The sequence below is a fragment of the Rana temporaria genome, chromosome 2 (assembly GCF_905171775.1).
Source record: "Rana temporaria chromosome 2, aRanTem1.1, whole genome shotgun sequence".
In the NCBI taxonomy this organism is placed as follows: Eukaryota; Metazoa; Chordata; class Amphibia; order Anura; family Ranidae; genus Rana; species Rana temporaria.
Window position 1 is genome coordinate 245940884 of NC_053490.1, and position 14977 is coordinate 245955860.

Here is a 14977-nt window from a genome sequence, read left to right on the forward strand (position 1 = left end):
CCGATTTACGCTACGCCGCCGTAACTTAGCAGGCAAGTACTTTGTGAATCATGTACTTGCCTCGCTAAATTACGACGGCGTAGCGTAAATGCCATACGCTACGCCGCCGCAACTATGCGCTCGCCATCCTGAATCTAGCTAACAGTTTCCAGAAGAGTGGTTCTATACCTCAATGGAATAACAAATTGACTAACAGGTAACAATTTTCACCGCTGTAACTCCTGCAGTCTCCTAATTATTAATAGGAGCTCAACAGATTTTGCCAGTGGTTTTGCATGAGCAACAATGGGGACAGCCAAAGTGTACTACTGGCCAATTTCTATCCGTCGGTCAAAGTAGGTCTATTACTGTTCGATGCAAAACCAAGCGTCATTGCACACATGTGCCAACATGTGTTGGCAACAGATACTAATGGGCCCTGATCAATGACTGTTAACCCTATCCATCTCAAATTCTAGAGCCAAAAACACACTAAAAAGACATGTCAACGTGTATCAAAACGTGCCAATGCATAAATAAAAACATTAATGCATAGCAATGCATCTGTTTAATGTTGCAAAAAAAGGCACTTCTATGCACACACATACTGTATATCTAAATGGGCTCACCATGCATGTTACAATCTGACCATATAATACATTTTCTGTACAATTGACCTAAAGCGCTATTGAAGACAAAAATAAAAATATACTATATATAGCAACTTCCCAATCCTTAAATGTGGTGGCTGCATTAGTTTTCTTTTTTTGAAGTTTTTTTTTTTTTTTTCATTTATTTCCACCTGGATGTGCCAGTAGCACACTTTCTGTCCTAGGGTGTCTCAATGGGGAATTTATGAGGACACTTTGGACAACAGCATTGTCAATCTGGGGGTGAGGGTAATGATGCACTACTTAGATTTAAATGAGCTTGACTAACACATTAAAAGTGCACTAACGCTACTAACTACTGCTACTATTTACTAAACTAACATGGACTCACCCCTGTCAGTGTTAAACGGATTGTCTTATGCCCGTACACACAATCAGAATTTCCGTTGGGATCAACTCCGATGAATTTTTCTGACGGAATTCCAAGCTGTCTTGCATACACACTGTCACACGAAATTCCGACCGTCCAAAACGTGTGACTTACAACACTACGACGAACCGAGAAAAATTAAGTTCAATGCTTCCGAGTAGGGTTGTCCCGATACCACTTTTTTAAGACCGAGTACAAGTACCGATACTTTTTTTCAAGTAGTCGCCGATACCGAATACCGATACTTTTTTTAAATGTCATGTGACCGTTTTCAAACCACAATACAGACTAAGGATATTTTCTTTAGAATTATGAAGAACTGGTACATCATGGTGTGGGGCTGTTTTTTAGCATACGGTACTGGAAAACTACATATCATTGAAGGAGTGATCACTGCCAGTGCCACCTATCAGTGCAGCTCATCGGTGCCAGTGCCCAAAAGTGCAGCTAGCCAGTGCCACCTATCAGTGCAGATCAGTGCCCATTAGTGCATCAGTGCAGGGAGGCAGCTTATTAGTGCATCTCATCAGTGCCACCCAATCAATGCCAGTGCCACCTATCAGTGCCATCCATTTATGAGTGCCATTCAATCAATGCCAGTGCCACCTATCAGTGCCATCCAATGGCACTGCAGCTGCCTGGACGTGTGGATTTATTATATAGCGGTCGTCGACCGGCCACCGGGCCCTGGTGAGAGAATTAAGTTTGGGCCTATATTATGATGGGGGCCTGGAGCTGCAGCTCCATCAGCCCCACGGTTAATCTGGCCCTGCCTCTATGCACCGCTCGATGTCACAAAAAAAAAAAAAAAAAAAAGTATTCTATTTTGGTATCGGGAGTATTTGCACGAGTACGAGTACTAGCGCAAATACTCGGTATCGGTCCCGATACCGATACTGGTATCGGTATCGGGACAACCCTACTTCCGAGCATGCGTCGACTTGATTCTGAGCATGCATGTTTTTTTCTCCGTCTGAGTTCCATACAGACGAACATAATTTCCGATAGAAACTTATTTTATCGGAAAAAAAGAGAACATGTTCTCTTTCTAAGTCCGTCAGAATTTCCGATTGAAAAACTCTGATGGGGCACACACACGGTCAGAATATCTGATGAAAAAATTCCGTCTGACTTTTTCCATCAGAAATTCCAATCGTGTTTACAAGGCATAATTGGTCAGATCATCAGGTGAAAATAAATACAGCCACCAATCTAAGAATTGCTAAGCTGCATTAATTATTACATTTATGCTTTAAGACTGCCAAAACTCTGTAGTATGAGGATCTAAACTATCTATTCAGTTTTTATTCAATCAGGCAGTTCCTTGCTCTTTACACTTCTTGGTAGGGATGAGTTCAGACATGTTCAGATCCCAGTCCAAGACCACCCGAGCTATCCCACTAGGAATCCATCACCACACAAAACCAATCATAGGTGGATGAAGCTTTTCCCAGGAGGAATGCTTATGATTGGACTAGTACAGTGACCACTTCCTGGTGGCAAAACTCAGTTGTGTTAGGACCAGGATTTTATCCATGCTTCTTGGTAAATCTAAATGAGATTGTACAGTCAGATTGTAACATGTGTGGTGAGCGTTAGTCAGAAAAATAAAAAGGTCTTCTAAACATTGGAACAGATCTGTAGAATTGAACGCCTCACTGCAATAGTACACGTCACTCTTCCCCAATTTTCAAAGACCTGGGATTTATGGGACCATTCAGACCTTAACCCTGGTATTAGTTCCTTCACTCCTGATGATGTGACAGTTCCTTGACCTTGTTTCCCAATGTTTTATTCAGTGGCTTGTTAGCCCTTGACGATTCTATGGTGCCCTTTTCTCCCCCTCCCCCAACACCCCTTTCTTATTACTAGGTGGGACTTCTATGGGGTGCCTTCGCTCTCTGGTTGGGCACCTTGGGGGTCTCATCGACACTTGACCCAATAATTAACACTTTGCTTATCCATAATTTAAAATATGCTGTTTTTGAAATGCCCACTCACTGGGTTTGTGTTTGTTTGTTTGCATATTGTTCTTTTGTCCTATTTTTTGTTCCCCCCCCCCCCGCATTTTCTTATTTCCCTTGACCTATATAGCAAAAATATTGACTTTTGTTATATTGGTGGCATTGTAACTGTATTAATACTTTATTTGGATATGGTATATGTTTTATCTAAACCTTTGAATGTTTTTCCCACCTGTCTTTGTATGTATAAAAATTTCCAATAAAAATAAAAATAAAAAGTCTTCTAATGTGTCCTTATAAATAATTAAGAAATGTTACCATCCATTGATCCTTGTTATAATAGCAAGCAGCACATTTGTCCCAAGACATTGCACAGTGCCATAGTCTGAACTAACAGCTGGGATGATGAAGCTGCCCCAGTTAGCAAGGTGCCAGGTACCTGATGCTTAGCCTGCTGGAAAAAGAGAAGAAGCTGCAGCAGCAAAAGAAGACACAAGAGCTGTCACTCAGCTCAAACAGACAGAGGTAGGATGATGATGAGATTGCTCCTCCTTTCCTTTGCACGTGTCTACAACTTATCTCTTACTGATAAACGCTTTTGTGTATGCAAGGCAGGGACCAACTGGATGCTGCTAGGGACAAGGGCAGCGATGGCTGGGTTAAAATAGCTAAAAGTTCTGTATGACGCTTAGCACAGAGCGAAGGGGACTGGAAGGGAAGGCTGAGCTGCTCATTGAGCCCCCTCCTCTCTTCTCCACACAAGTGTTCCAGCCTGGGAGAGAGAAGAGACTAAGCATCGCCCTGACCTCCTGTGGAGCAGGCTCTGGAGGAAGCTGGATTGGGCACAGCAGAGAGCAGCACATCCCATCCAGCCTCAGCTGTCACTTTCTCCCTGCTTGCATTGTGTGTGTGTGTTTCTGCTTTCTCTTATCCCCTGCACTTCTTCTCTTCTCCCACCCAGTCTCCTGCCCCTCCTCTGTCTGCCTAGTCTGGATGCATCTGTCACTGAGGAGGGAAGAAGAAGGAGAAGAAGAAGAAGAGAAGGGGGGTCATCCTCTACGTTGGAACTTCCTTACTAAAAAGGAGGAGTGGGAGATCATCCGAGGGCTAAGCGATGGAGTTGTGGAAAAAAAAGAAGAAACATCTACTGTAACAAAGAGTTAAATGTTTGCAGGAAATAAATCAGGTGGAAACATCCATGATTTTTTAAAGGAAGGGGGATTTAACCTTCAATCATATTGAAAGCATTCTTCTCTTAAGATTTATTGCCTGCTTGGTGATTTTTTTTTGGATTTTTTTCTACAAAGGAGATGTGTGATCAGCCATTACTTTTCCTGGCAGCCTTATAGGAATTTCTTGTTGCATTATATATATTTTTTGTATGTGTGTGTGGTGTGTGTGGTGAAATCACACTCAGGATTATCTGCACATTTCACAGGGTTTTTTGGTGTGTGTTCATCTCCACTAAGCACAAGGAAAGGAGCAATGTGTTTTGTCCATTCTTCATGATTAATTCTTGGGTTTCTTCTTCCTTCTTTTTTTCATTTTAGCCTTTTTTTGCAGACTGTGGTGGGTTTTATTTTATTATTTCTTTTGAATCAGGAGGGGAGGAGGTGGGGAAGGGGAGAGGGGTGGTTGCTGGTGTCTCTGCTGCTGCCTGTGCTGCTGCTGCTTGCTGCCTGTGCTGCTGCTGCTAGTGTGGGTGCAATGGATGGCCCACGGTGCAATGGGTTTCGCAAGAAGAGGAGATCCAAATCCCAAAGGGATAGGGTGGTGAGGTCCAAAGGAGGATTAGGTGTTGCCAGGACTGGTTCTTTGATTTCTTCTTCTGGATCTGAAAAAGAAGACAATGGGAACCCGACTGTTTCTTCCTTGTCCAGACCAAAGCCCCCCAGGAGAAAAAGGAAAGAGTCCTCTTCGGCTGAAGAAGACATCATTGATGGATTTTCAATGACCAGCTTTGTGACTTTTGAGGCACTGGAGGTAAGGCATAAGGGTGTGTGTGTGTGTGTGTGTTTTGGTGTATGGGGGTTCATTTAAGGTCCTAATGTTTTGGAGTGTGGTGATGAAGAGGTGGGGAGGGGGGAGGAGGTTGGACCCTTGTCACTGCAGATTGCATTTTACTGCTTTCACTGTAGGGTTTGTGATGATGATGGAGTGATAGTCACAGCTGTCAGCAGGTCCCACTCACAGCCCTATAGTTAGAAAGGGGTTAATTTACATAGCGTAGCTAGGAATATGGAAATGTAGTGTCTGTAAAGAAGGGATAGCATGGATTCCTACCTGGATGTGTAACCTATCTGGTTAACTGTTGTGGCTGATAGCCAAATACAATTTTCATTTTTTATCCTTCTATGCTGTGTGTGTGTGTGTGTTTTTCTGTGATCAGTACATCTGGGAGTGGTAGTGTTACCAGCGCATTGTTTGGAAAGACATAATGCTGCTCAATGAGACTTGATTCCCATGCATTTCTGTGCACTGTATTTATCTATCGTTAAAATATCTATGCTACCCAGCCTGGTACAGCAAGCGCTCCCATTCTTTGCTGGAGGGGTTAATGAGAAAATCAAATCCTCCCTGCTGACTGTATTAAAGGCTTGTCCTGCTATTGTTTGTGCAAAAGTGATTTTATTCTGCTTTCTGGCAAAAGCTTGTTTTATGTATGAGACTTGGACACCTGCAGTGCTTTAACAAGAGAAATATATATTTTCTATCTTCAGATATGTTTGTTTCTTTCGCTTTCTTTCTTATTCGGTTAGTAGCTGATTAGAGCACAATTGCAGGGTGAAGTGTTTTCATTCTAAAAAGGCTGACCTGGTAAAAAAGATTGCTTTGTTAGCTTTTTGATGGCTTCTGTCTGTTCTGTTAATAACTCTGCTGCAATAATCAACTGTCAAAAAAATGGCAGTGGCCTGCAAACTTTCAGATTTGTTTTATTTGCCTTGTAATTTTGATTCATATAATATAGCCAACTTGCAAAGTAATGTAATGTTGCTTGTGAGCTTGCCTGGCTTGTCCTAGTAGATTTATATGATTTTAATGCATTATTCAAGGTTATTGTATGGCAATATCAGTTGATATGTAGTTAGGTGATATAGAAGATCTATGCTCCTTTTACCTGTAATTAGACTATATTCTTGTCATTTGTGCAAACAAAGTACTTAGCAAGATGTTTAATGACTTTGTCATTTGGCACCTACAGTACCAGTGTCTTTTCTTGCCTCTGAACTGCAGTTAACTTAAGTATTCTAGGAATTGACTCAGTACAGCTACAGGCTTAAAATATTGTGTTTGTTTGCCATTGACATTGAAAGTGATTTGCATTATGTTTTGACCACACTCTTCTGATTCCACCAGCTGTTAGTGTTTTTCTAAGCAAAATAAACATCTGTGTTTAGGGCACTGTACACAAGTATGTTCATCCACTTGTTGAAACATGGATTCCAGGCGACCGTATGTGTGAAACCGAAGAACGTTTTTGGACTCCGAACTTGCCTAGATATATTTGTTTTTTCTATAACTGTTGCATTTGATTTGTTTCCTGAGTATGACAAGTACATCAAATCATGGAAAAGCTGAGTAGAGGTGTTGGCCAAGGCTTCCTTCTTTTATAAACATCAAAGTTTTTGGGGAAAGATCAAACTTCTTTCATTGTACAATGGTGACGCTAACAGTGGCCAGATCACCTTAAATTTAAATACTTTGACTCTTAATTCATAGTGTAATTGCATTTTTAGATATTCCCTTATATACAGTAGGTTACAGTTTTTTGTTTTCACTCACTTATTTACTGCTCGGCATCTTACTAGAACAGGACTTATACACTAGTTTTTTTTTCAGTATTGATGGTTTTAAAGTGAATTGATGAAGGTGTTCAGGAAGCAGTAAGAGGGTTTTATATTTTAAAGATTGCAGTAAAATAATATAAACTAATCTTTCTGCTGCACTTTTTGGGTATTTTTGATTCTCTTAAAGAGTACGGGAACTTTGTTGGAAAACTTTGCCCCCACACTCCTAAAAAGGGAAAGACCCCCTCCCATCCTCCTCCTCCTCACAACTATACCTACTTAGATCTCAATTCTGTGACCAGATTCTTAATCCAACATTTACACTTGCACAGTTTTCACAGTTAGGAGCTGATCTGTCTTCCAGCCCTATAGACATTCTATAGGGCAAAATTATGCAGGTGCAGCCATTTGATCGTGAAGCCGGTGGAATGATGAATGCAATGTTGTGGGCCTAAAAGTGAGATCTAAGTAAAACAATTTTGGGAGTAGGGGGAGAATCTAGACCTACTTAGGAAGAGAGGGAGAAAAAGGTAAAGAATTTGTGGAAAGTTTCCTTACACTTTAAACAAATCAAAAATATAAATAATGCAAAGCATGACACAAATAGTCTATATTATTGGTAGTAATAACTTATTTAAATTTACTGGGATCATGAATCTTGAGCCTGCAGGATTTGCCTTGATCCCATGGTAGTGGCATACCTGAACCTTATCCCTAGTCATCACTGGATTAAATGCAGAACGTACCGACAAAAACAGCAATCATTTCATCTATATACCCTGTAATTAGTTTAATAAAGGTCATTGCAATTTGTATTCTTGGGATTCAACCAAGTCTTTAGAAAATCATATGTTGACTTTAAGGAATGTAATATATTGATGCATGCATACATAGAACTAATCAGTGTAAACATATATAAACCCATAACAAATTCATTTATCAGGAGTATCTCTCTGCATTAAATTTGTATCTGTTAAAATGCAAAACATGCATATCATTGATGCTCACTGCTACATAAAATCCGGTCATAGCATAAAAGGACAACAACCCCACAGGTTATAGCTAACCACTTAAGGAAATAAACACATGTATAGGATTGTTATGGTGTATTAGACTCTACTCCACCATGACACTTTCTTTCTCTAGTATGGGAGTTTGAATGTAGGGTAATACCACTTTTTGGCTAACTAAACAGATTGTAGTGCAAGCTTTTAAATCACACTGACCTCTCCTTCAGGAAAAGGCCAGAGTGTTTCCAAATCTTGCACTACAATCAATTTAGTTAGCCAAAAAGTGGTATCACCCTACATTCAAACTCCCATGCTAGAGAAAGAAATGGTCAAGGTGGAGAAGAGTCAAGTACACCATAACAATCCTATACATGTTTGTATATCCTTAAGTGGGTAGCTATAACCTGTGGGCTTGTTGTCATTTTATGCTCTGACCAGATAGATGGTTAGTTAAGAAGATGGTATCACCCTAAATCCAAAACACTTTTGTCAATAGCTAACATGGTACACCATTCTACTGTTATTATCCAGCATAGATAGGAGACACAGTAGAATTTGCTATAAACCATTGACCATGCAAAGTTTTCTTATGCATCATGTGCTTATTGTTCACTACATACCATGTTCTTGTGTAAAAGTTATAAAGATTTTACAGTACTCAAGTACCAGTTAATATGCATTTTCTTTATATTTGTATTACATATAATCAAAAAACAATATGCAGGAACCTATTGCAATTAGTTAGAAGCCATCTTTTTTTCTTCTGGCTATACTAGACTGATTAAATGTTTCCTAAGTTCTGTCTAACTAATGAGTGGTTCTTAAGAAATTAGTGGTACAGATGTGACCCTGAAGAAGAATCAAGCTTGCGGATGCTGCTCTGACATATTTTTTGCTTGGAAACTCTAATTTTTGCCTTCGGTCCATTGAACCTGTACTTTATCCAGGTGTCTTGTCTTACCTACACTGCACTTCTTATCAGTCCTGGTCTGTCACTAGAGCTCCGGAAATTTTATAAATTTGATACTTACATAAGGCTAATCATATTTCTTCATTGTTTTTCTACTTAGGCGCCTAGCTGTGGGAAGCAGGCATGTCTCTATGCACCTCATACCCTGGAAGCACAGTTTTTTAAGGGCTATGAGGATTGATTAGTGTGGAGAAGATAAGAGCAGGTTGATTATGGTGCCTGCTGTACAGTGTGCATGTTATTTTACCTAATACAGGCAAAGGATGGGTTCACGCATTAGGCACCATACAGAGATCTCAGTTCTTTCTGTCATCTGATTTTTCATCAAAGGTTTCTACTGACAAATTGCATCTGTAAAGTGAGGTACAAAGAAAAGATGTATCTGTATTTGCTTTTAACATCCATACATATGAGAGGAGAGCTCATTTTTTTCATAATTTCTCTATACACAATTTGAGAACTGAAGTGATCACTCACATAACACCTTAGTAAATCAGTTCCCATGTCTACTGTTAAATGTCTAGGCAATGAAAGCCTTGCTGCTGTGACAAATGCAAACATCACTTTAAATCTTGCTCAAGCCTTTGTCAGACATAGAATCAGCTTGCCACGCAACTAGAGAGCACAGCTAAACAATAAAGTGCTTGTGGTTAGGATCTGTTCTGGTTCTGCTGCTGAATTGAAATTGTCTTGCAAGCTGAAATTGTGGCTTAAAATATTCCCATTATTTGGTAACTATGAACAACGTAAACATTTCTTTGTATGAGCTAAACCAAAATTATTCTTTCAGGCCTATGCAGTGGGGCAATGGAAAAAGTAAAGATCATATGCAGAAAACAGTAACGAATTAGAACAGATCATTCATTACCTCTCATCAATATAGTAGTCCTAAAATACAAATGGCTACTACTGGTTACTACACTTTGCAGAACCTTGTACTTTGAACTGCCTTGATGAGCAAGCCAGTTTCTGCCACAAGCAAAGGGCCAGATTCACATACATTTCCGCTACGCAGTGGCGGCGTAACGTAATCCATTTACGTTACACCGCCGCAAGTTTGCAGCGTAAGTGCCTGATTCACAAAGCACTTACCTGTAAACTTGCGGTGGTGTAACGTAAATACGCTCGGCGCAAGCCCGCCCAATTCAAATGGGGCGGGCACCATTTAAATTAGGCCCGTTCCCGCGCCGAACGTTGTGCGCATGCTCCGTGTTCAAATTTCCCGACGTGCATTGCGCGAAATTATGGCGCCCCAACGTTTTTTTGAAATGCGACGTGCATTACGGCGTTTCGTATTCCCGGACGTCTTACGCAAAAAAAAAAACGAAATTCGACACGGGAACGACGGCCCTACTTTAACATGGCTGATCTAAAGATAAGCCATGTTAAAGCAGGTGCAACTTTGCGACGGGTAAAAATGACTAGCGACGACGTACGGGATTGCGATGAACGCGCGGATCTTCGTGGATCGCCGTAACTAGTCATTTGCATATTCTACGCCGACCGCAATGGCCTCGCCACCTAGCGGCCGGCATAGAATTGCATCTTTAAGATCCGACAGTGTAAGTCAATTACACCTGTCGGATCTTAGGGATAGCTATGCGTAACTGATTCTATGAATCAGCCGCATAGTTCGGACGGGCGGATCACAGAGATACGACGGCGTATCAGGAGATACGCCGTCCTATCTCTTTTTTGAATCTGGCCTAAAGTGACTAGGTTTATATGTAAGTGCTAGCAAATAATATAGTATCAGATCTCAAGAACACACATTTTATACACTATATATTGAAGCTTAACAGTCCTTAAATTTGCATGTACTGTATATATGGGGGAATAGGGTCTTCAGAATGCACAGAAAAGTATGACCTCACTGGATTTCTGGCAGGACAAATAGGACTTATTTTGTACTTTTCAAACAAACAGACAACGTTCAATGATATATTTAACAGGCCAAAGAAAGCAACAACAAAAAAAAACATGTTTTAAATAAACTTATACTAACTTACTAAAATAAGGTAATTGTTAGACTCTACATATATTTTATCTATGTGTATACCTTCTTTGCAAACAGTGTAGTCTCAAAACATGTGGTGACTCTTAAAATATTCCTTGTAGCCATAGTGCTAATTGGAATGACATCCATAAACCCTGTGAAAAGGTCTTAACCATCAGTCTGGCTCCTCTAAGCAGTACGACCTCTGCATAAATATTGCCATAGGACACTCCTGCATCTTAATGTGGTGTAATTATCATGGATTTAATCTTCATTGCTAAGTTTACATACAGTGTTGCCTATTCACTGCATTGTCATTAATGAACAATATTTGCCCAGCTCTGTTGAATCCATTAATAATCACACATTCCCTTCAGTTCATTATTTTATGTAATTATTGGTATGTGCCTTACTAGTGGACCTCTTAATCATAGAGAATCCTGTGATGTCATCAAGGACTAAGGACTAGCAACTGATATTTAAAGGCAAATTTATTAATCATTCGAGGTCACAAAACAAGTTTTTATGTTACTGGTTGTTATTTTTTGAGTTACTTTGCTCTTTACTTTGTAGTTATTCTATAGATTAGTAAACTGAAGTATACAGTACAGTATGTAAATAGAATCAGTACCAAAATAATATGTAATACGAGCAAATGGGGTCTGGTTTACTTAGGGTGTAAGATTGTTCTTTGTGCTATTGTCTATTTTGACTACAAGGTGGTTTACCTTTCATTTACTAAAAGAAAAGAAAATGCACCCCCTGTGTGCACAAGCAGTTTACAGCTATTAAAATAAAAGACTAGGTGCACACAAATTTATTGACATCAAGTGCTCATCCATGTGAGAATAGAAGCCTATTTTTATAACCTAGAACTAAAAGCTCACAAGAGCACGAGAACAGCGTGAGTTAGAAACTGAATAATACATATTATTTAAGGAAATCTAAAGATTTAAAAATTCCCGAACTATTGAAATATTTTAATTAAATCGTATGCCATAAGATGGAAGTAAATATTGGTATATCATGTTTTCTTACAATTAAAATGTACTAATAAATGTTATTATATTCATCATAATCATCATTTTTGAAGCAAGATATATTGAGCCCCTAATGACTTTTTTTTTGTAATTAATTGAATACATACTGTATATGGACAGCACAGTGGTGTAGTGAAAAGCACTCTCACCTAGCAGTAAAAAGGGTTGCTGGTTTGAATCCCAACCATGACACTACCTGCCTGCAGTTTGCATGTTCTCCCTGTGCCTGCGTGGGTTTCCTCCGGGTACTCCGGTTTCCTCCCACACTCCAAAGACAGCTGGTAGGTTAATTGGCTTCTGCCTAAATTGGCCCTAGTATATGAATGTGAGTTAGGGACCAGAGATTGTAAGCTCCTTCAGGGTAGGGACTGATGTATATGTAAAGTCCTGCGTAAATTGACAGTGCTATATAAGTACCTAAATTATAATAATAATATGATTATTTTCATCTGTATATGGCCTGATGGTAATAATATAAATGTCATATAAAATCCCTACTAATCCCTAAGGCCGGGTACTCACCACCAAACATGTCCGTTCGGACAGGATTTGAGCGGACGGTTTTAAAACAAGTTTGCAAATAAATGTCTGCTGAAAAACGGCCCGGCGGGCAAATGTACGGTGAAATTCTGTACGCTCGTAACTACACACGACCAAACATGTCTGCTGAAACTGGTCCGCGGGCCAGTTTCAGCAGACATGTTTGGTCGTGTGTACGGGGCCTAATAGTTAAAGTGTTACGAAACCCACAACAGTAAAATCAGTCTGTATATGCAGTAAAGCATTGCTATTATACTCACTGTGGAACCTAAGGGGTTTATAAACAATGTAGTTTAGGAATAAATCATGCTGCAAAATTTATGATTTTGCCATCTCTAAAGTTAAGTAATAGAATTTTTTTTTATAAATTGCACTTTTTTTCAGAAAGAGGAGATTGGGATTTATTCTTACTGTAAGGTGCTTATGTATTTTGCTGCAGAAAGGTGACTTAAAGGGTCACTAAAGAAAAAAAACGTTTTTGCTGAAATGACTGTTTACAGGGTATAGAGACATAATAGTTAACTGATTCCTTTTAAAATGATTAAAAATAGATAAAAAAAACAATCATATAATGTACCTGCAGTTTAGTTTAGTTTTTTCTGTTGTTTCCTGGTTCTCTGATGTACAGAGCCAGAGAGCCAATAGAGGGCAGTGATGCTTTGTAAAACAAAACTGGATTGGTGCTGAGGGGTTTTAGACACACAGTAATCACACCTCCTTGATTAGTGACCACAGTGAGAAATCTTCCAGTACTGTGGTTATCAGGAAACAGACAACCAGGAAGTGTCCAGAACAGAGAGGAATTACAGCAACATCAAAGCAAAAACAAACAATGATGACATGAAACCAGGACTGCAGTAAGGTAAAGGAAGCTATTTAGATAAAAAAAATCCTTTAGTGACCCTTTAAGTTGGCACAGAATGTCAGCTGTAAGTTTATTTGCATGTTTCCGCAAGGTCACTGGCAGAAAAGAACCTTTACCAGATTGTACAAGGTGTTCTTAAACCAAGACATTTCAAGAGTTGCTTCATATATTTTTTACCATATTGGCCTGTTATATTTCTTTGAACTTTGTGTGATTTAGAGACTCATGCACACAGCTGATTTGGGCTGTACATTGGCCAGATTAATGTATTTTTGTAGTAGGTATGGCCAGGTGTTTCTGATCAGCCATGCACAAGAAGTATGTACAAATCAAAGACAGACTGACGGTGTCCATGGCTGTTCATAGTCTGCATGTAATCGCAGAATGAGCAATTACCTGCCATTAGGGAGGTATGTGTCCTTAACCACAGGTAATCACACCATTTGTTATTACTTGTGAACAGCTTGGACAGTTTCTGCATGTCTTTGATTTGCATGGGTTTACTATTCATGGCTTATCAGAAAAACCTGTCTGTACCTGTCACAGAAATACTTCGATCTGGGAAGTGTAAGGCCCTAATCAGTTGTTTGCATAAACCTAAACACTTGGGAATGTGTGTTGAATAGCACACACTTGGATAGCACAATGTTGCTGTACCAAATGTGCATCTAGCTCCTGGTTACAGTAATATTATAGTAATTTAAAAAAGCTCTGGCAGAGGAAAACTATTCCAACCAGACTCAAAAATTTCCTTTCATAGTCTAATATTCAGCCAGTGGATTTTCTTCTATCCACATGAACATACATGATTATGGGTTACAAGCATACATGATTATGTTGGTATTGAGGAGGAAAAATGTAGTTGGATAGTCTGATTGTCAAGTCATTTCCATACATTTGACTATGGTCTATAATTGAATCCCCAGTCCCTCTCCTGGATAAACTGATCTGCATTTAAATGTGGGGAAAGATATAAATAAAAGCATGTGAAATAAATCACAATTCATATACTGAATACTGTTTTTTATATATATTAAAGTTAAAGTTTTATCTGCTAATATTCCACCTTTTATTGCCCCCTCCCTTTTACAAAAATGCTAATAAAATATTAATAAAAACCTTAACTTTTCCATTGCATATTTAAATCTCCCTGCTTCTCTATGCAATTCAAGCACACCACTACTGGTGGGTGGTGGGAGGGGTCAACAAGCATTACAGCATCCTACTTCTCTAGTCCTCTTAAAAACACTGAGCCCTAATGCAAGCATTAGTCTGGTCCTTGGGAGGGGTTATGCAAATATCAAAATGCCTTAATGGGTGGAGGTGAGTCTGGAGGAGTGTACTTTGTTAGGCAGGATGCATTTCAATGCAGTCTGTGCTAGGTAATGCACATGTGATGTTGAACCTCCATTAATGATCTATGTAGAACTAAATTCCAATGAATGAATGAGGTGGGACAGGGACAGTAAAGCTGGGGAGGAAGGGACTAAATGATGCTTGATTTTTTCCAGCCAGGAAATAACTGCTCGCTGCAGTGAGCAGTGAAATTAGAGTAAGCAAATTCAGCAGCACATACAACTGTGCAAGACTGAGGGTAAGGCTGGAGTTCACTTTCAACCTTAGGCTAAGTAAATTATAGAGCATACACTTCTATATGGAAAAAAGGGGTGGAGATAAGGGCCGTCTAATGTGAGCCACCCTCACTGCGCGTAGCTGGAGAATAAATGTGAACACTGGTGATATTTATAAAATAAATGAATAAATTAATAAATATACAAGAGCTG

At 39.5% G+C, this 14977-nt stretch overlaps 1 protein-coding gene across 3 annotated transcripts in view; it reads left to right on the forward strand.

The window, feature by feature from the left end:
• Positions 1 to 4655: 4655 nt before the first annotated feature.
• AUTS2 (activator of transcription and developmental regulator AUTS2) overlaps positions 4656 to 14977 on the forward strand; it is a 1792651-nt gene continuing 1782329 nt past the window's right edge. For 2 of the 3 annotated variants that reach the window (XM_040336745.1, XM_040336744.1), the window contains exon 1: positions 4656 to 4967. In XM_040336745.1, coding sequence (XP_040192679.1) covers positions 4692 to 4967 — 276 coding nt within the window. In that variant the 5' untranslated portion in view covers positions 4656 to 4691. The remainder of the gene's footprint in view (positions 4968 to 14977) is intronic. The other variant, XM_040336743.1, reaches the window with a different exon arrangement.